Genomic DNA, 23,297 nt, shown 5'->3' on the forward strand with positions numbered 1-23,297 from the left:
TTTTTATACTGAACAAAGATATACAATGTAGAAACAACTCACTTTTCAATACAATGCGATTCAATATGTTTTTCCAATATTTCACACCAGGTTGAGCAATTATAGTGATACAAAATACAATCCTCATACAAACAAACAAACAAACAAAAAAAAGTAAAAGTAAATATAACAGACAAAACAAACAAGATTAAAATCCATTCATCCATTCACACCGCTTGTTCCTTTTGGGGTTGCGGAGGGGCGCTGGAGCCGATCTCAGCTGCATTCGGACGGAAGTCGCCGCCTCATTGCAGAGCCCGAGATTAAAATAAAAATATAAAAATAATAATTCAAGGGATTTTCGACTTTTTGCCATCTTCCAAGATTTAGTCAATACCTTGATATCATTAAACCAATGTGATGATTTGGGTTTCACTGTATGAAAAATGTAGCTTGCAATATGATATTACACATCTTTTCCAAGTTTCTATCTTTAAAGGCCTACTGAAATGAGATTTTCTTATTCAAACGGGGATAGCAGGTCCATTCTATGTGTCACACTTGATCATTTCGCAATATTGCCATATTTTTGCTGAAAGGATTTAGTAGAGAACATCGACGATAAAGTTTGCAACTTTTGGTCGCTAATAAAAAAGCCTTACCTTTACCGGAAGTAGCAGACGATGACGTCACGGGTTGTAGGGCTCCTCACATCCTCACATTGTTTATAATGTGAGCCTCCAGCATCAAGAGCTATTCGGACCGAGAAAGCGACAATTTTCCCATTAATGTGAGCGAGGATGAAAGGTTTGTGGATGAGGATATTGATACGGAAGGACTAGAAAAAAATAAATAAATGAATAAGGTTTAAAAAAAAAAAAGGGCGATTGCATTGGGAGCAATTCAGATGTTTTTAGACACATTTACTAGAATAATTCTGAGAAATCCCTTATCTTTCTATTGTGTTGCTAGTGTTTTAGTGAGTTAAATAGTACCTGATAGTCGGAGGGGTGTGTCCACGGGTGTGTTGACGCCAGTCTCTGAGGGAAGTCACGGCAGCTGCATGGACCGCGCAAGCTCTGCTGATCTCCGGTAAGAGGCGACTTATTACCACAATTTTCTCACCGAAACCTGCCGGTTGACAAGTGGTCGGGATTCATGTTCGCTTGACCGCTCTGATCCATAGTAAAGCTTCACCTCCGGGAATTTTAAACAAGGAAACAGCGTGTGTTTGTGTGGATAAAGGCTAAAACTTCCCACCTCCATCTTTCTACTTTGACTTCTCCAATATTAATTGAACACATTGCAAAAGATTCAACAACACAGATGTCCAAAATACTGTGTAATTGCGCGATGAATAGAGACGACTTTTAGCCGTAAGTGGTGCTGGGCTATTATGTCCCCTCCAACCATTAATGTCACAAACACGCGTCATCATTCTGCGACATTTTCAACAGGAATCTCCGCGGGAAATTTAAAATTGCAATTTAGTAAACTAAACAGGCCGTATTGGCATGTGTTGCAATGTTAATATTTCATTATTGATTTATAAACTATCAGACTGCCTGGTCGGTAGTAGTGGGTTTCAGTAGGCCTTTAATACATATGCCAAATTGATATAGTGGTAGTTTGAGTTGGAATTTTTTAATTTGTGGTATTTAAATTATAAACCAATCGAAATGAAAGTAAAACACAAAAGTTTGTAAAGATAGTAGTATAATAATAGTTATAGGGACACTTTTAAATCTGCATACAAGCTTGAATGAATAAAACACAAATTTGGCATTACATTAGAATGTTCGTGTCTATTTTTCATATTTACGCGCCAGTAACATAGACCAGGTAATAAAACATTTATTTTTAAAGTTACCGTATTTCCTTGAATTGCCACCGGGGGCGCTAATTAATTTAAAACCTCTTCTAACTCCTGCGCTTACCAAAGGCATGCGGTAAAATTAAGCACGCGGTAATTATTTTAAAACCTCTTCTCACTCCGGCACTTACCAAAGGTATGCAGTACAAATTTGAGTGTGATGTAAGCTTGGACCTTAAATCCTACTGAATAGCTCTTAATCTTCTTCCCTTTATGCGATTTCAAATTACCGGTATTGAAATCAGCCTCCTCCATTTTGAAAATGATGACAGGGGAAGTGTCCATCGTGACGTCACAAGTTTGACCAGGCGGTAATACTAAGCATGCGCTAATTATTTTGGGAAGCGAGTTTGACCCGACAGTTATTCAAGGCAGGCGCATATTATATGCCCTGCGGCAATTCAAGGAAATACAGTAAATAGTTTGGTGACAAGAGAAGTATTTTTTTTAGTATTGTGAAAAAAAGCCATTTGTTCCAGAGGAGTATGTGACGTCATATGACGACATGCGTGCTGACTGGCCAAGTTGCCACAATGGGGGCGTGACCAACAAGAAATGAGGAAGTGGTGTCTCCCTTAGCAATAACAACAGTATCAAAGAGTGTTGTGGGGCAAAATAAACAGTCAGAATTGAATCAATCAGCTTGTAAGCAAAGTGTGTAAATAAACAGACACCTTAAGTGTCAATTTAGTATGGTTGTCTCAGTTAGAAGATGTAAAAAACACATTTTAGGTCTGACGTTTACATTTGGAATGTATGTATTGTATATTTATGGTTTAATGTTGAGTATGCCCATTTTAATTGGCTTCCATATACTTTTGCATGTTGTAAAATATTTTCATTTTTTTATTTAATTGTACTCACGCCGAGACAAAAACATGTTTTCGGGCTCATATAATCATCCATCCATCCATTTCTACCACTTATTCCCTTTTGGGGTCGCGGGGGGCACTGGCCCCTATCTCAGCTACAATCAGGCGGAAGGCGGGGTACACCCTGGACAAGTCGCCACCCCATCACAGAGCCAACACAGATAGACAGACAACATTCACACACTAGGGCCAATTTAGTGTTGCCAATCAACCTATCCCCAGGTGCATGTCTTTGGAAGTGGGAGGAAGCCGGAGTACCCGGAGGGAACCCACGCATTCACGGGGTGGACATGCACACTCCACACAGAAAGATCCTGAGCCTGGGATTGAAACCAGGACTGCAGGACCTTCGTATTGTGAGGCAGACGCACTAACCCCTTTTCCACCGTGAATCCCCCTCATATAATCATGTTTTTTTAATCTATTTATCAGCATTAGACGCGTCACAATTAACTTGATATCGTTAAACCAACGTGATGATTCCGGTTTCACTTTAAGGAAGCGACTTTTGTGTATGAAAAATTTAGCTTGCAATATAATAATATTAGAAATCCTTTCTAAGTTGCTATCGTTAATAAATATGCTTAATTGATATAGTTATAGTTTGAGTAGGTATTTTTTTATTTTGTGGGATTCAAATCATGAACCCAATCGAAATGAAAGTGAAACAACGTTTTGTGATGATAGTAGTATAATAATAGTTATAGGAACAATTTTAAATATGCACAGAAGCTTGAATGAACAAATCACACATTTAGCATTAGATTAGAACGTTCGTGTCTATTTTTCATAAATACACGCAAGTAACATAGACCAGGTAATAAAACACATCTGGTTTAAGTTATTTGTTTTAGTGTTGTGAAAAAAAGCCAAGTATGTAACGTCATATGACGACATGCGTGCTGACTGGCTAAGTTGCCACAATGGGGGCGTGACCAACTAGAAATGAGGAAGTGGTGTCTCCCTTAGCAATAACAACAGTATCAAAGAGTGTTGTGGGGCAAAATAAACAGTCAGAATTGAATCAATCAGCTTGTAAGCAAAGTGTGTAAATAAACAGACACCTTAAGTGTCAAATTAGTATGGTTGTCTCAGTGAGATGATGTAAAAAACACACTTTAGGTCTGACCTTTACATTTGGAATGTATATTTATGGTTTAATGTTGAGTATGCCGATTTTAATTGGCCTCCATATACTTTTGCATGTTGTAAATTATTTTCATTTTTTTATTTAATTGTACTCACGCCAACACAAAAACATGTTTTGGGGCTCATATAATCATGTTTTTTTATTTATTTATCAGCACTATATGCGTCACATTAACTTGATATCATTAAACCAAGGTGATAATGTGGGTTTCACTTTAAGGAAGTGACTTTTGTGTATGAAAAATTTAGCTTGCAATATGATGATATTAGAAATCATTTCCAAGTTGTTATCGTTAATAAATATGCTTCATTGATACAGTTATAGTTCGAGTAGGTATTTTTTTTATCATGAAACCAATCAAAATGAAAGTAAAACACAAAGGTTTGTAATGATAGTAGTATAATAATAGTTATAGGCGCACTTTTAAATCTGCATACAAGCTTGAATGAACAAATCACACATTTGGCATTGCATTAGAACGTTCGTGTCGATTTATCATAAATACGCGCCAGTAACATAGACCAAGTAATAAAACACGTATTTTTTAAGTTAATAGTTGTATTTTTTTTAGTATTTTGAAAAAAGCCATTCGTTCCAGAGGAGTGTGTGACGTCATATGACGACATGCGTGCTGACTGGCTAAGTTGCCACAATGGGGGCGTGACCAACTAGAAATGAGGAAGTAGTGTCTCCCTTAGCAATAACAACAGTATCAAAGAGTGTTGTGGGGCAAAATAAACAGTCAGAATTGAATCAATCAGCTTGTAAGCAAAGTGTGTAAATAAACAGACATCTTAAGTGTCAATTTAGTATGGTTGTCTCTGTGAGAAGATGTAAAAAACACACTTTAGGTCTGACCTTTAAATTTGGAATGTATATTTATGGTTTAATGTTGAGTATGCCCATTTTAATTGGCTTTCATATACTTTTGCATGTTGTAAATTATTTTCATTTTTTTATTTAATTGTACTCAAGCCAAGACAAAAACACGTTTTCGGGCTCATGTCATGTTTTTTTAATGTATTTATCAGCACCGTACGCGTCACATCAGCTACATTGTTTATCATATTCCAGTACCCGGGCTATTGTGCGCACGGGAGGGAGTGAGGGAGGGCAATCCGTGCCAAACCGGGCCTATTGGCTGGCCGCTGCCTGGGAAAGCGGTATTATCTTTTCATGCTAATAGACGAGGTCACTCGTGTTGTTCGGGCCAACGGGGACGGACGGACGGACGGCGGTGTCGTCCAAGTAGCTATGCCCGGTGGACGGTAGCATGGGAGTCGGCAGGAAGCTCGTGTCCGCTGCATTTTGACTCACGCCCGCACCGAAGCCACCGAGTCGGTGAGCAGCGTCCGTCATGGGGAAGGAGGTGAACGGCGTTTCCCGGAGCCGTTTTGAGGTGAGTTTTACGGCGCTGTTAACCGACATTGACGGAGCAGAGAGATATGAAAAACTGGGATTATGTTCAAACACTGTTGCGTTTGTGCTGTCAACAACAACAACAACAACAACAACAACAACAACATGCAGCAGGCCTGACATGTCTTGACTTGTTTTAATCTTTGGCAAATCTTTTTTTTTTCCTCCTGTGCACCATCACAACAAAGAACGCGGAGGCTATACGCCGAATGCTGCACTTAAACTTCACTATAATTCACAACGACGCACGTATTTTAACACGCATTGTCGACGGCGAGACTTTTTGTGATGCTAGCCGGGTTGTTGTGCTGGTGTAGCCGCCGCCACGGTGGGGGCCCTCGGCTTGGGACTGCTGACATCCACGGCCGTGTGCTAGCGAGCCACAATAGGCCCCAGGCCTGGTAAACAATGACACTTTGACGCCGTGCGGTGATTGCTAGTTGATGGAAAACATTTTAATCACAATAAGCGCTGTGTTTGGCTGCCAACTTGTTCCCTTTAAAAAAATATATACATACAGTGGGGCGAAAAAGTATTTAGTCAGCCACCGATTGTGCAAGTTCTCCCACTTAAAATGATGACAGAGGTCTGTAATTTTTTCATCATAGGTACACTTCAACTGTGAGAGACAGCATGTGGAAAAAAAATCCATAAATTCACATTGTAGGAATTTTAAAGAATTTATTTGTAAGTTATGGTGGAAAATAAGTATTTGGTCAACCATTCAAAGCTCTCACTGATAGGAGGTTTTGGCTCAAAATCTCACCATACATGGCCCCATTCATTCTGTCCTTAACACGGATCAATCGTCCTGTCCCCTTAGCAGAAAAACAGCCCCAAAAGCATGATGTTTCCACCCCCATGCTTGACAGTAGGTGTGGTGTTCTTGGGATGTGGAAAAAAAACCCAGGAATTCACATTGTAGGAATTTTAAAGAATTTATTTGTAAGTTATGGTGCAAAATAAGTATTTGGTCAACCATTCAAAGCTCTCACTGATGGAAGGAGGTTTTGGCTGAAAATCTCACGATACATGGCCCCATTCATTCTTTCCTTAACACGGATCAATCGTCCTGTCCCCTTAGCAGAAAAATATCCCCAAAGCATGATGTTTCCACCCCCATGCTTGACAGTAGGTTTGGTGTTCTTGGGATGCAACTCAGTATTCTTCTTCCTCCAACACGACGAGTTGAGTTTATAACAAAATGGATACATGAATGATACAGCAGAGGATTGGGAGAGTGTCATGTGGTCAGATGAAACCAAAATATAACTTTTTGGTATAAACTAAATTTGTCGTGTTTGGAGTAAAAAGAATACTGAGTTGCGTCCCAAGAACACCACACCTACTGTGAAGCATGGGGGTGGAAACATCATGCTTTGAGGCTGTTTTTCTGCAAAGGGGACAGGACGATTGATAGGTGTTAAGGAAAGAATGAATGGGGCCGTGTATTGTGAGATTTTGAGCCAAAACCTTCTTCCATCAGTGAGAGTTTTGAATGGTTGACCAAATACTTATTTTCCACCATAATTTACAAATAAATTCTTTAAAATTTCTACAATGTGAATTTCTGGATTTTTTTTTTCACATTCTGTCTCTCACAGTTGAAGTGTACCTATGATGAAAATTACAGACCTCTGTCATCATTTTAAGTGGGAGAATTTGCACAATCGGTGGCTGACTAAATTATTTTTTGCCCCACTGTGTATGTATATATATATATATATATATATATATATATATATATATATATATATATATGGTGGCATGTTCGCTTGTGCGGCTCGGCCACTCGCTGGTTTTAATCTCTCCCCCCGTTTAAACCGAGCGTGGGATTTGTGAGTAGGTTATTGTTTATTTTTAACAGTGCAACAGCTGACGACTCGCAAGATTCAGGCCGTTACCTCGCCGTCAAACAGCTGCGAGCGTGCCGTGCTAGCAAGCTAGCCGCAAACACCGGAGGCTGCAACCGGAAATGGCGCCTTGTTTCGCCTTCAGAGTAAGGTCTTTTGTTGACTTTTTTGGGGGGTACTCTCATTTCCGGTTTGTGTTTTAACGCAGTGTTTTTCAACCACTGCGCCGCGGCACACTAGTGATTGATTTATTGATTGAAGCTTGTATTAGTAGATTGCACAGTACAGTACATATTGCGTACATTTGACCACTTTTCTTTCTTTCTTTCTTTCTTTCTTTCTTTCTTTCTTTCTTTCTTTCTTTTATTTTCATAGTTTATTTCGAACATGAGCACATTTACAATATAATACATCACACAGTTTCATATCACCTTATATCGCATCATGTCCGAAAAGGAGTAGGAAGAAGCAAAGCTTAATTAATCCTACCCCTTTCCCACGTCAGAGCCCCACAAATATATACATTCATCTACTGACTCTCCTTACAACAAAGTATTAAAATGACATCCGTGAATGAGTAATACAACAGTTCTGTAACATGTAATTAATTAATTCAGTCATTAACATACTGAGATGAAGAATATCTTATTTTCAATAAGGTTGAAAGTGTTTCTCATAATTCTTCTTCTTTGTATTTTGTAAGCACTATTAATTTGAACAGCCTCTTAAACTGGATCATATCAGTACAATGTTTAACTTCTTTACTTAATCCATTCCATAATTTAATTCCACATACTGATATGCTAAAGGTTTTAAGTGTTGTACGTGCATACAAATATTTTAAATTAGATTTTCCTCTAAGGTTATATTCCTCCTCTTTTATTGAGAAGAATTGTTGTACATTCTTTGGTAGCAGGTTATAATTTGCTTTGTACATCATTTTAGCTGTTTGCAATTTTATAAAATCATCCAGCTTTAATATTTTTGACTCAATATTTTTTTTTTTTAATTAAAGGCCTACTGAAATGAGATTTACTTATTCAAACGGGGATAGCAGGTCCATTCTATGTGTCATACTTGATCATTTCGCGATATTGCCATATTTTTGCTGAAAGGATTTAGTAGAGAACATCGACGATAAAGTTCGCAACTCTTGGTCGCTACTAAAAAAGCCTTGCCTGTACCAGAAGTAGCAGACGATGTACGCGTGACGTCACGGGTTGTGGAGCTCCTCACATCCTCACATTGTTTACAATCATAGCCTCCAGCAGCAAGAGCTATTCGGACCGAGAAAGCGACTATTTCCCCATTAATTTGAGCGGAGATGAAAGATTCGTGGATGATGATATTGAGAGTGAAGGACTAGAAAAAAATAAAAATAAAAGGCGAGGGCAGTGGGAGCGATTATAATGTTATCAAACACATTTACTAGGATAGTTCTGGAAAATCCCCTATCTGCTTATTGTGTTACTAGTGTTTTAGTGAGATTATATGGTACCTGAAAGTCGGAGGGGTGTGGCCACGGGTGTGATGACCGCCAGTGTCTCCGGTGGGAGGAGGTAAGAGAGTCCGACTGCAAGCTCCGCTCATGTCTACGGTAAAAGCCGACTTATTACCACATTTTTCTCAACAAAATCTGCCGGTTGACATGTAGTCGGAAACCATGTTCGCTTGTCCGCTCTGTTCCATAGTAAAGCTTCACCTTCGGGAATGTAAACAAGGAATCACCGGCTGTGTTTATGTTGCTAAATGCAGCTGCAATACATCGCTTTCCACCTACATCTTTCTTCTTTGACTTCTCCATTATTAATTGAACAAATTGCAAAAGATTCAGCAACACAGATGTCCGGAATACTGTGTAATTATGCGATGAAAAGAGAAGACTTTTAGCCGTGAGCGGTGCTGGAAGAACATGTCCGCTACAACCGGTGACGTCACGCGCACGCGTCATCATTCTTCGACGTTTTCAACAGGATACTTCGCGGCAAATTTAAAATTGCAATTTAGTAAACTAAACCGGCCTTTTTGGCATGTGTTGCAAAGTTAATATTTCATCATTGATATATAAACTATCAGACTGCGTGGTCGGTAGTAGTGGGTTTCAGTAGGCCTTTAGGTCGGGGTCCACGGGGTCCAGTGTGCCGTGAAATACAGTCTGGTGTGCCGTGGGAGATTATATAATGTCACTCAGCAAGCTAGCCGCAAACATTGGATGCTGCAACCGGAAATAACGCCTTCAGAGTAAGGTCTTTTTTTTTTTTTTTTTGGGGTACTCTCATTTCCGGTTTGTGTTTTAACGCAGTGTTTTTCAACCACTGTGCCGCGTCACACTAGTGATTGATTGATAGATCGATTGATTGATTGAAGCCTTTATTAGTAGATTGCACGGTATAGTACATATTGCGTACAATTGACCACTGAATGGTAACACCCAAATAAGTTTTCAACTTGTTTAAGTCGGGATCCACAGGGTCCAGTGTGCCGTGAAATACAGTCTGGTGTGCTGTGGGAGATTATATCATTTCAGTCAGCATGCTAGTCGCAAACACCGGAGGCTGCAACCAGAAATGGCGCTTTGTTTCGGCTTCAGACTAAGGTCTTTTGTTGACTTTTTTTGGGTACTCTCATTTCTAGTTTGTGTTTTAACGCAGTGTTTTTCAACCACTGTGCCGCGGCACACTAGTGATTTGTCATGTCCGTGTGATCATGTTTTGTTTTAGTCATGTTCAGTTTTGTTTTTGTACTCGTAGTGCACTTTTTTTTGTCTTTGTCACCATAGCAACTCATTAGTTTTCACCTTGTCCTCACGTCACGCACCTGTCTTACGTTTTGCACTCACACACCTGTTTTCACTGATCATGTCACTGCTATTTAAGCCGGTCTGTTTCTGTTCTTCGTCCGGACAACATCACCTTCTACCACCATCTATCACCCTCGATACCTCTATTTCATGCCATGCCATGCCTGTCACTCATACTGTCCATAGTTTCCCTCCTGCAAATGCCACGGATGTTCTTGGTTTTTACGTCACAGTTATCGAGTTTTGCTTTTTGTCCATAGTTCTGCTCTTGTGCTGGTTTTTGTTTTCATTAGTCAAGATTGTTCTCCGCCATTGTGCGCGCCTTTTGTTTGCTACTTTTTTTGTATTTATAGTGTATAAATAAAATGTCTTGACCTTCACGCCTTGTCCGCGTCAATTTTCCTTTGCCTTCCTGAAAAACAAACCCCAAAGTCCACGTTCTGACATGATTGATGGATTGATTGAAACTTTTATTAGTAGATTGCAAAGTACAGTACATATTCCATACGATTGACCATTAAATGGTAACACCTGAAAAAGTTTTTCAACTTGTTTAAGTCGGGGTCCGCGTGGTCCAGTGTGCCGTGGGAGATTATATAATTTCGCTCAGCTGGGTTAAAACATTTTTTTTTTCCAAACCAGTAAATCCAATCCGCAAATAATGTTCCATTGTTGAGTTTCGGTGTATTTTTAAAAGTATTTTGATACTTTTCGATACTTGTCTAAATAAAGGGGACCACACAAAATGACATTATAGGCTTTATTTTAAGAAGAAATCTTACAGTACATTTAAACAAATGTTTTCGATTGATTGATTGAAACTTTTATTAGTAGATTGCACAGTACAGTACATATTCCATACAATTGACCACTAAATGGTAACACCCGAATAAGTTTTTCAACTTGTTTAATCAATTCATGGTTCTTATTGCAATTTTGTCCTTAAATAAAATAGTTAACATACGAGACATCTTTTCTTTTATTATCCATCCATCCTTCCATTTTCTACCGCTTATTCCCTTTTGGGGTCGCGGGGGGCACTGGCGCCTATCTCAGCTACAATCGGGCGGGAGGCGGGGTACACCCTGGACAAGTCGCCACCTCATCGCAGGGCCAACACAGATAGACAGACAACATTCACACTCACATTCACACACTAGGGCCAATTTAGTGTTGCCAATCAACCTATCCCCAGGTGCATGTCTTTGGAAGTGGGAGGAAGCCGGAGTACCCGGAGGGAACCCACGCATTCACAGGGAGAACATGAAAACTCCACACAGAAAGATCCCGAGCCTGGATTTGAACCCAGGACTGCAGGACCTTCGTATTGTGAGGCAGACGCACTAACCCCTCTGCCACCGTGAAGCCCTTTTCTTTTATTAGTAAAATAAATATATATATATTTAAATGTAATATATTTATTTTAATTTTCTTTTATTAGTAAAATAAATATATTACAACAGGTCGGCAGAGTAACCATGTAATACTCTTCCATATCAGTAGGTGGCAGCAGGTAGCTAATTGCCTTGTTGATGTCGGGAACATGGTTTGTCGTGATTCCAATTTGCAGACGACAGCGGAAGGCAGCGTGCAGGTAAACAAGTATCTAACGCTTAAACCAATAATAAAAAAAAGGCATTAAAGCTTAGCGAAGGCTATGCAAAACAAAACTAAAACTGAACTTATGAATTGATTAACGTGGACCCCGACTTAAACAAGTTGAAAAACTTATTTGGGTGTTACCATTTAGTGGTCAATTGTACGGATTATGTACTGAACTGTGTAATCTACGAATAAAAGTCTCAATCAACTGGCTACAAAGTAAACAAAAACAGAATTCTGGACGACAGCAAAGACTTACAGTGTGTGGAGTAGAAACGGCGTCCATAAAGTACATCCGTACATGACATGACAATCAACAATGTTCACACAAAGAAGGATAGCAATAACTTGAATGGTCTTGATTGTTAAAACAAAGCGGGTGCGGAGAATAGTGCTCAAAGGAAGATGTGAAACGGCGACAGGAAAATACCAATTAAACAGATGTGACAGGTCGTGACAGTAGACCTACTTTGAGACAAGAGTTATAGTGATGCACGGCTGGTTATGGTTTGAATTCATAACCAACAATTGCGGGAACGACTTTTTACTGTCAATATCGGCTGCTGAGGTTTCATTTTTTTATGTTTTTTGCTAGTGGTCTGCCTTGGCTCAAAAAAGGTTGATAAACACTGTTTTAACGAGTGTTGTCCAGACACCAAAATTTTGGTACCGGTCCTTAAATAAAATAGTGAACATACCCGACAATTTGTCTTTTATTAGTAAGTAAGCAAACAAAGGCTCCTAATTTAGCTGCTGACATAGACAGTAACATATTGTGTCATTTTATATTGTATTATTTTGTTAAAAATATTAAGGAAAAGTGGTAGAAATTTAATTATTAATCTACTTGTTCCATTACTATTATTATCTGATTACTTTCTCTTTTACATGTTCTAGCTACTATTACTATGTAATAATCACGTATTCTCCTGTTGTTTGATACTTTACATTAGTTTTGGATGATACCACAAATTTGGGCATCAATCCGATACCAAGTCGTTACAGGATCATACATTGGTCAACCGGAAATGGCGCTTTGTTTCGCCTTCAGAGTAAGGTCTTTTGTTGACTTTTTGCGTACTTTCATTTCCCATTTGGGTTTAAACTAGTGTTGTCACAGTACCAAAATTATTTCAACACTTTTCCAGAACACTGGACCTTGAGGAGCTGTTCTTTTCAAAGAGCCGTTCAAAAGACTGCCTTGTTATTTTATATATTTTTTTATTTAGTTTTTTTCAATCACGAAAACAATCACTAGCATCAGTAATCAGAATCATTTTTTTTGGGGCCAAGTATGCTTAACACCAGTCCTTCTCAAATAGTGGGAGACCAGGAAAGACCGGTGTTTTGTTTCCTTTAATGTTAATAAGCTTACAATTTTATGCAGAGGTATAATTATAACAATTTTGTAGACAAATTATACTATTTACTATTTAATTATACTATACAAAAAATATTGAATTTTTCCTTGGGAGGCATAACAAAATATTTAAGAAGCACTGATTAAACACACAAGGAATTTAACTTGGTAGGCTGTGCTCTCTTTGTTCCATTTAAACAATATATTAACATTTATTTAGAAATATAAACAAGTCATTAAATTACTAATATGTGCAATAACACTAAATAACCGTGCAGCAGTGAATAGAGCAAAAGCAAAAAAAGGTGATGACGTGAACATGAGTTAGAACATTGACAGTGACTGATTAGTTCCTGGGTTATTTTACAGCGTTCATCAGATTTATAGCCTGGGGGAGAAAAACTGTTCTTATGACGGGTTGTTTTACGTCCAGTGATTTGTAACAGTTTGTGAGTATGGTGTGAGTGGTCTGCCGTTTCCTGACCCTGGAAGTCCTAAATGGGGTGAAATGTCCATACCAACGATACAATATAGATTAGAATAATTAAATTTGCACAAACATTACTCTATTGGTGGGAATAATTCTGAAATATTGTCGGTAAATACTATTTAAAACTAGTTTTCATTGTAAACATTCCATGAGGTGGTGCCATATTTCCATGCTTTGGCAGTAACATCCCTAGTTTGAATCCTCCCTCGCCTTAAAAAAGTGTGTAAAAATATAGAAAAAATACTCAAATAACAAGTACAAATAAAATGCATCAATGGATGTTAAAAAATATAAATACTACAATTAAAATAGGACATATTTATGTATATATGTATATACAGTAAATGTACATATGTATGTATGTATGTATGTTTATATGTGTGTGTATGTATGTATATATGAATGTATGTATATATGTAAGTACGTATACTGTATATGTGTATATATGTATACAATTTGTATGTACATATCTATATATATATATATATATATAGATATATAGATATATATATATATATATAGGGACGGCGTGGCGCAGTGGGAGAGTGGCCGTGCGCAACCTGAGGGTCACTGGTTCAAATCCCACCTAGAACCAACCTCGTCACGTCCGTTGTGTCCTGAGCAAGACACTTCACCCTTGCTCCTGATGGGTGCTGGTTGGCGCCTTGCATGGCAGCTCCCCCCATCAGTGTGTGAATGTGTGTGTGAATTGGTAAATGTGGAAGTAGCGTCAAAGCGCTTTGAGTACCTTGAAGGTAGAAAAGCGCTATACAAGTACAACCCATTTTTATATATATATATATATATATATATATATATATATATATATATATATATATACATACATACAGTAGGGCAAAAAAGTATTTGGTCAGCCACCGATTGTGCAAGTTCTCCCACTTAAAATGATGACAGAGGTCTGTCATTTTCATCATAGGTACACTTCAACTGTGAGAGACGGAATGTGGAAAAAAAAATCCAGGAATTCACATTGTAGGAATTTTAAAGAATTTATTTGTAAATTATGGTGGAAAATAAGTATTTGGTCAACCATTGAAAGTTCTCACTGATGGAAGGAGGTTTTGGCTCCAAATATCACGGTACATGACCCCATTCATTCTTTCCTTAACACGGATCAATCGTCCTGTCCCCTTAGCAGAAAAACAGCCCCAAAGCATGACGTTTCCACCCCTGTGCTTTACAGTAGGTGTGGTGTTCTTGGGATGCAACTCAGTATTCTTCTTCCTCCAAACACGACGAGTTGAGTTTATACCAAAATGGATACATGGATGATACAGCAGAGGATTGGGAGAATGTCATGTGGTCAGATGAAACCAAAATAGAACTTTTTGGTATAAACTCAACTCGTCGTGTTTGGAGTAAGAAGAATATTGAGTTGCATCCCAAGAGCACTATACCTACTGTCAAGCATGTGGGTGGAATCATCATGCTTTGGGGCTGTTTTTCTGCTAAGGGGACAGGACGATTGATCCGTGTTAAGGAAAGAATGAATGGGGCCATGTATCGTGAGATTTTGAGCCAAAACCTCTTTCCATCAGTGAGAGTTTTGAATGGTTAACCAAATACTTTTTTTTCCACCATAATTTACGAAAAAATTCTTTAAAATTCTTACAATATGAATTCCTGGATTTTTTTTTTCCCCCCACATTCTGTCTCTCACAGTTGAAGTGTACCTATGATGAAAATTACAGACCTCTGTCATCATTTTAAGTGGGAGAACTTGCACAATCGGTGGTTGACTGAATACTTTTTTGCCCCACTGTGTGTATATATATATATATATATATATATATATATATATTAGGGGTGTGGGAAAAATCGATACTAATTGAATCGAATACGATGTGCGATTCAGAATTGATTCTCATTTTTAAAAAAATAGATTTTTTTTTTCTGATTTATTTATTTTTAAAAAATTTTAAATATTTTTAATCAATTCAACAAACCACTACACAGCAATACCATAACAATGCAATCCAAGTCCAAAACCAAACCTTTCCCACCAACACTCAGAACTGCAATAAACAGAGCAATTGAGAAGACAAACACGACACAGAACAAACCAAAAGTAGTGAAACAAAAATGAATATTATCAACAAGAGTATCAATATTAGTTAAAATTTCAGCATAGCAGTGATTAAAAATCCCTCATTGACATTATCATTAGACATTTATAAAAATTAAAAAAAAGAAAGATAGTGTCACAGTGGCTTACACTTGCATCGCATCTCATAAGCTTGACAACACACTGTGTCCAATGTTTTCACAAAGATAAAATCCATCCATCCATCCATCCATTTCCTACCGCTTATTCCCTTTTTGGGGTCGCGGGGGGCGCTGGTGCCTATCTCAGCTACAATTGGGCGGAAGGCGGGTTACACCCAGGACAAGTCGCCACCTCATCGCAGGGCCAACACAGATAGACAGACAACATTCACACTCACATTCACACACTAGGGCCAATTTAGTGTTGCCAATCAACCTATCCCCAGGTGCATGTTTTTGGAAGTGGGAGGAAGCCGGAGTATCCGGAGGGAACCCACGCATTCACGGGGAGAACATGCAAACTCCACACAGAAAGATCCCGAGCCTGGATTTGAACCCAGGACTGCAGGACCTTCGTATTGTGAGGCAGACGCACTAACCCCTCTCCCACCGTGAAGCCCACAAAGATAAAATAAGTCATATTTTTGGTTCGTTTAATAGTTAAAACAAATTTACATTATTGCAATAAGTTGATAAAACATTGTTCTTCACAATTATAAAAGCTTTTAAAAAAAAATCTACTACTCTGCTAGCATGTCAGCAGACTTGGGTAGATCCTGCTGAAATCCTATGTATTGAATTAATCCAAAATCGTTTTGAATCGGAAAAATATCGTTTTTGAATTGAAAAAATCGATATATTATCGAATCGTGACCCCAAGAATCGATATTGAATCGAATCGTGGGGCACCCAAAGATTTGCAGCCCTAATATATATATATGTATGTATGTATGTATATATATATATATGTGTGTGTATGTACATATATATGTATATATATGAATGTGTATATATGTACGTATGCGTGTATATATTTATATGTATATATATATATATATATATGTATGTATATGTGTATATATGTATGTATATATATGTATGTATATGTGTGTACATATATGTATTTATTAGGCATGTCCCGATTCAGGTTTTTGCACTTCCGATTCGATACCGATATTTTTTTTGCACTTCCGATCCGATACCGGCCGATACTGGCCTATCCGAGCATGTATTAAAGTTAAAAGTTATTTAGCCTACTTAGTTGTCAGATTCATGCTGAAAAGGGTTTTAGTATTCTTGATAACAACTAGCCAGCTGAATTAGGTGAGTTTGAATAATAGACAATGGTTTGTATTCAAGGACACAAAATATCAAAAATTATACATGACAAACAGAAATGGCATCATTAAAGGGGAACATTATCACAATTTCAAAAGGGTTAAAAACAATAAAAATCAGTTCCCAGTGGCATGTTGTATTTTTTTGAAAATTTTTTCAAAATTTTACCGGTCACCGAATATCCTTAAAAAAGCTTTAAAGTGCTTGATTTTCGCTATATGCGATGCCACTATCCATTTCCCTGTGACGTCATACAGTGCTGCCAATGTAAACAAACAATGGCGAATAGCACAGCAAGATATAGCGACTTTAGCTCGGATTCAGACTCGGATTTCAGCGGCTTAAGCGATTCAACAGATTACGCATGTATTGAAACAGATGGTTGTAGTATGAAAGTATTGAAGAAGAAACTGAAGCTATTGAGCGAATAGCTATTGACGCTATTCATAGCCATAGCATTGCCGAATAGCTGCGTTAGCATCGCCGGTAAAATGTGCGGCCCAAACGATCAGGACTTTCGCATCTTGTGACACTGGAGCAACTTAAATCCGTCGATTGGTAAGTGTTTTTTTCGCATTAAATGTGGGTGGAAGGAAACGTAATATAGTTGCAAATGCATCTGCAGGTTATCCATACATCTCTGTGCCATGTCTGCTTTAGCACCGCCGCTAAATAGCATGTTAGCATCTATTAGCGTAGCATGTTAGCATCGATTAGCTGGCAGTCAACATCAACAAAACTCACCTTTGTGATTACTGTGACTTTATCGTTACAAATGCATCTGCAGGTTATCGATACATCTCTGTGCCATGTCTGCTTTAGCACCGCCGGTAAATAGCATGTTAGCGTCGATTGGCGTAGCATGTTAGCATCGATTAGCTGGCAGTCACGCCGCGACCAAATATGTCTGATTAGCAAATAAGTCAACATCAACAAAACTCACCTTTGTGATTTCGTTGAATTCATCATTGCAAATGCATCTGCAGGTTATCCATACATCTCTGTGACATGTCTGTCATCGCCGGTAAAATGTGGAGACACTTTGGTACATTCAACGGGGGTCTGGCGGCAGACACTTTCGCATCTTCGGGCCAGTGGTGCAACTTGAATCCCTCCCTGTTAGTGTTGTTACATCCTCTGACAACACACCGACGAGCCATTATATCTCCAAGGTTCCAAAAAATAGTCGAAAAAACGGAAAATAACAGAGCTGAGACCCGATGTTTACAATGGGTTGAAAATGAAAATGGCGGCTGTGTTACCTCGGCGACGTCACATTCTGATGTCATCCCCTCCAGAGCGAAAAACAGAAAGGCGTTTAATTCGGCAAAATTCACCCATTTAGATTTCGGAAATCGGTTAAAAAAATATATGGTCTTTTTTCTGCACCATCAAGGTATATATTGACGCTTACATAGTAGGTCTGGTGATAATGTTCCCCTTTAAACAGTAAAAAAGTGAACAGTATAAAGTGCAAATAATGGTGTAAACATTATTTTAAAAAAGCAAAACACACAAACAACCTGAGTGGGATAAAATGTCTATAACTCAGCATCAATACTTGCTCTTGAACAAGTGTGAACTTAAAAAAAACTTATCTACACACTCCCTTCAATTGTTTGCCCCAGTCACGGGGGGCAAACAATTGAAATCCAAGCATAATGGGGAGATTCTTTTTAACAAAGACGAGCACTTCAAGATGCTCAGGTGTCAGCCTGCTCCTGTGTTCATCTATGAGTGCTAAAAAGCCTCTCACTCGCAAGAGTCATTAAAATGTCTTACAACTTTACCACCACGCTTGACTTTATTGTGGCATGTTTTCCACTCCACCTCTTCATCTTTTTTGTTTTTTAGGGTAAAATAATCCCACACAGCTGACATTTTTACCGTAACTTTTAATTCACACGGCCGTCTGAACGGTTAGAACACAGACCTGTGGATGTTTTGACGGTGTGCTGGAAAATGCGAAACGGAGTTTAGGGAGCAGCAGAAGAGTGGAATGTATTATTTAAATCGGTGCGTTGAAAAACACGGGCCGGAGTTTTTTTAATAAACTGGATCTGCATCGGCATTTTCCCATGCCTTGCCGATACGCATTTTTTGGCAAATATCGGCATCCTATCCAAATATCGGATCGGGACAACCCTAGTGCATATATATGTATATATGTATGTATATGTATGTATATGTGTATATGTATGTATATATATGTGTATATACATGTGTGTGTATATATATATATATGTATGTGTATATATATATATGTATATGTGTGTATATATATATATATATATGTGTGTGTGTATATATATGTATATGTGTATGTATATATATATGTATGTATCTGTGTTGGCCCTGCGATGAGGTGGCGACTTGTCCAGGGTGTACCCTGCCTTCCGCCCGATTGTAGCTGAGATAGGCGCCAGCGCCCCCCGCGACCCCAAAAAAGGGAATAAGCGGTAGAAAATGGATGGATGGATGTGTATATATGTATGTGTGTGTGTGTGTGTGTGTGTGTGTGTGTGTGTGTGTGTGTGTGTGTGTGTGTGTGTGAATATATATACATGTTTATATGTATATATACTGTATGTATATCATTTAATGTTTATCAAGAAATCTTTATTTATAAAGCCCTAAATCACAAGTGTCTCAAAGGGCTGCACAAGCCACAACGACATATATATGTATGCATATGTCTGTGTGTGTAATTGTGTGTATATATATATATATATATATATATATATATATATATATGTGTGTGTGTATATATATATATGTGTATATATGTATTTATATATATGTATATATACATGTATATATATATAAAATAGTTTTTAAGTTAGTGTACTTACAGAGATATTAAATATGTGTAATGGAATTAAGTAAGCATCTCTACATTTGATATTTAAATCACAACATTAAGTTCAGTTTTGTAAGGCATTTTTAATTCTGTTGGCAAAAAGGGACAGATGTTATGCTATTATTATGTCGCGCTATCATTGTGTGTGAGAGAGAAAGTGCCTTGACGAGAAGCCAAGTGTGTTGTCAAGAGACGTGCGCGCACACGCACAACTTTTTTTTATGGTGAGTGTAAAAAGTAAGACATATTATCTGGCGTTTTGTTTTGCAATATTATGCAACAGAAACTTTTCTTACCGTCTGATACCTGCTGATCTGTATTTGGGATCTGCATAAATCCTGAATCTGCTTTTGAAGTCCCTGCCGATGAGCTTCTTCTTTTTCTCTATCTTCTTGTTATGGGACATTCACGCTCCGCTGTTGCCATTTGCAATGTAAAGTAATGTAAAGTTCTTACTTACTTATAGCTTTCAGTAAACTCTCCATTAAAGCGCTAAAACATACCGGTGTAGTGAGTTTACATTATTCACCCAAGGAAATTTAGTTATTAGAGAGTTCAGGTCGGACGTTTTTTCACGGGACACATTTCCAATGTGGTTGTTTCCGGATGAGGAGATGCTGCTCCGTTATTGATCTAAGTAAAATCCGAATGTCATTTAAACAGTTAGCTCCATCTTTTGACACTTCTTCCACTCCCGTCCTTGCACGCTACACTGCTACAACAAAGTTGACGTGAAGAAGACGCTCCCGAAGGTAAGCCACGTAAATAAGACCGCCCACAAAACGACGCATCTGGACGCGACTGTCAGAAAGCAGCTTAAAGATGATCTGTAAAACATCAGCTATGCAACATTTTGACCAAATAACCACCATTACATGTTATGTAGACCAAAGGAAAGAGTTTTACATTTAGATAAAAACAAATAATATGACTCCTTTAATGCGCCCTATAGTCCGGTGCACCTTTTATACGGTGCACCGGACTATATACCATTCATCGACGGTGTATACCATTCATCGACGGTGCGCCCTATGGTCCGAAAAATACAGTACTGTTAGTATAAGTTGATTTAGTAAAACAAGTCTGCCATCTTTGCTCTTTTTAAAGGTCACCGTAGCAACAAATGTCCGCCTCCTACATGACGACTGTGAGCACTATAAGTACACATCCTCTAATTGCGCGTATGTTTGCACTTGTGAGGACGTGCAAATGTTGATCTTGTCACAGTTGTTTGCCTTTTTATAAATAGTTTGCACATCCCTTTTACTTTTGTGTCCCCGCTCCCCTAAATTACTCCAAGTCCTGCTTTTGTACTCTTTGTGTACAGAAAGGACTTTCTCTGAATTTTGTTTGAGCGTTTGTTCTTCCTCCCAACAGTACACACTTGTTTGCTTGGCAATAGACTCTCACAAGGCACATACAGCTAATAATAAAAAGCAGCATTTTTTTCATATCATCTACCGTATTTTCCATACCATAGGGCGCACCGGATTGTAAGGTTTGCTGATGAATGGTCAGTTTTTTCATGTATAAGGCGCACCAGATTATAGGGCGCATTAAACTTCCTTGTGATCTACATAACTTGTAATGGTGGTTCTTTGGTCAAAATGTTGCATAGATGATGTTTTACAGATCATCTTCAAGTTGCTTTCTGATGGTCGCTTCAGGATGCGCCATTTTGTGGGCGGTCTTAATTACGTGGCTCACCTTCGACAGCGTCTTTTCCCCGTCATCTTTGTTGTAGCGGTGTAGCGTGCAAGGATGGGAGTGGAAGAAGTGTCAAAAGATGGAGTTAACTGTTTTAATGACATTTAGACTTTACTTAAATCAATCATGGAGCAGCATCTTCTCATCTGTCAACAACAAAACCGGAAATGTGTACCGTGATAAACCGCCCAACCGGAACGCTCTAATAACTAAATTATCTTGGGTGAATAATGTTAACTCACTACACCGGTATGTTTTAGCGCTTTCACTGCGAGTTTACTGACAGATATAAGTAAGAACTAGAGATGTCCGATAATATCGGATTGCCGATAAATGCTTTAAAATGTAATATCGGAAATTATCGGTATCAGTTTCAAAATTATCGGTATCGGTTTCAAAAAGTAAAATTTATGACTTTTTAAAACGCCGCTGTGTACATGGATGTAGGGAGAAATACAGAACGCCAAAAAACCTTAAAGGCACTACTTTTGCATGCTGGCCCCAAGGGATGGCGTGGCGAAGTTGGTAGAGTGGCTGTGCCAGCAATCTGAGGGTTGCTGGTTCAATCCCCACCTTCTACCATCCTAGTCACGTCCGTTGTGTCCTTGGGCAAGACACTTCACCCTTGCTCCTGATGGGTCCTGGTGAGCGCCTTGCATGGCAACTCCTGCTGTCAGTGTGTGAATGTGTGTGTGAATGGGCGAATGTGGAAATACTGTCAAAGCGCTTTGGGCTCCTTAAAAAAAGAGTCAAATATTTTGTTAATTCATGTATGTTACGGTTAGCATGCTACCGTAAAGATGCCTGATGTTTAAGTTAATAGTGCAGGTATACCCTTCCAGAGTCAAATATTTTGTTAATTCATGTATGTTACGGTCAGCATGCTACCGTAAAGATGCCTGATGTTTAAGCCAATTTTGCAGGTATACACCTCAGTCAAATATTTTGTTACTTAACGCATGCTAGATTTTTAGCGCATTACATCTAATACCGAAATGATGGTCTGATTACAAGAACATTTGAAAAAGGATAATTTGGGCTTCTGAATGTTTTATAGGCTGGAATAGAGTGACTCCAATTGGCTCAATGGTTAGCTGACTTTTGCTAGCGTTTATTTACGATTTAGAATGTAATAAAAAAAAACATATGTGCTTGTCTTAGGATAAGGATTGGGAATGATAGGCAAAATAAAAAAAAAAAGTACAGTTCCCCTTTTAAAAGACATAAAATCCTGTTCTTTATGAGCTCCATGACAGTGCATTTATCATCATCATCATCCTCATCATCCTCATCATCATATTCCCTTGAGTGATATATGATTAAAGCGAGGGTTTTGCGAACATAATCGTCTGTTGCTTTATCGTTTTCCAGATGTTCACAAACAGCGACGAGGCAGTCATCAATAAGAAGCTACCTAAGGAGCTGTTGCTGCGGTGAGTGACATTTGCAAAACACACACACAAAAAAAAACCGTAGCGGCTTGAACACGTTTTCCCTCGACTCCGTGCGGAGCGATGTGGAGTATTCAAAGGCGCCATTGGCCTCCTCCTTGCTCAAACAAACATAATGCATTCATGCCCTTTAGCAAATATATCACCAAACCTGCAAGGCTTCTTCTTTATTCCCTATTGAACCTCCGCTGCCTGCATGTTTAAAAGTCTTAATTAAATCAGATGCCTTTAGGTTATACAACATTCAAATTGTTCTCAGACGAGGGGCAGGGGGGAAAAAAAAAAAAAACACAACATAAGCCTCTTATCAAAATGAAGGCCATAACTCAGCCCTCGGCCTCGCCAGCCCAAACGCTCATCTTGTGAGGTCGTCTGCATCGAAGCTCGCAAACTATTACACTCTGCGCTGGTACCTCTCTGGCTAGTAGTTCCACTTATTATTAGCCTGTGAGGTTCCCACATCATAGAGCGGAGAC

At 38.6% G+C, this 23,297-nt stretch overlaps 1 protein-coding gene across 1 annotated transcript in view; it reads left to right on the forward strand.

The window, feature by feature from the left end:
- The first annotated feature begins 4,950 nt into the window (after nt 1-4,950).
- fbxl20 (F-box and leucine-rich repeat protein 20) overlaps nt 4,951-23,297 on the forward strand; it is a 45,206-nt gene continuing 26,859 nt past the window's right edge. The window contains exons 1-2 of the mRNA XM_061905417.1: nt 4,951-5,273; nt 22,742-22,803. Coding sequence (XP_061761401.1) covers nt 5,232-5,273; nt 22,742-22,803 — 104 coding nt within the window. The 5' untranslated portion in view covers nt 4,951-5,231. The remainder of the gene's footprint in view (nt 5,274-22,741; nt 22,804-23,297) is intronic.

The sequence above is a fragment of the Nerophis ophidion genome, linkage group LG07, assembly GCF_033978795.1.
Source record: "Nerophis ophidion isolate RoL-2023_Sa linkage group LG07, RoL_Noph_v1.0, whole genome shotgun sequence".
Taxonomy (NCBI): Eukaryota; Metazoa; Chordata; class Actinopteri; order Syngnathiformes; family Syngnathidae; genus Nerophis; species Nerophis ophidion.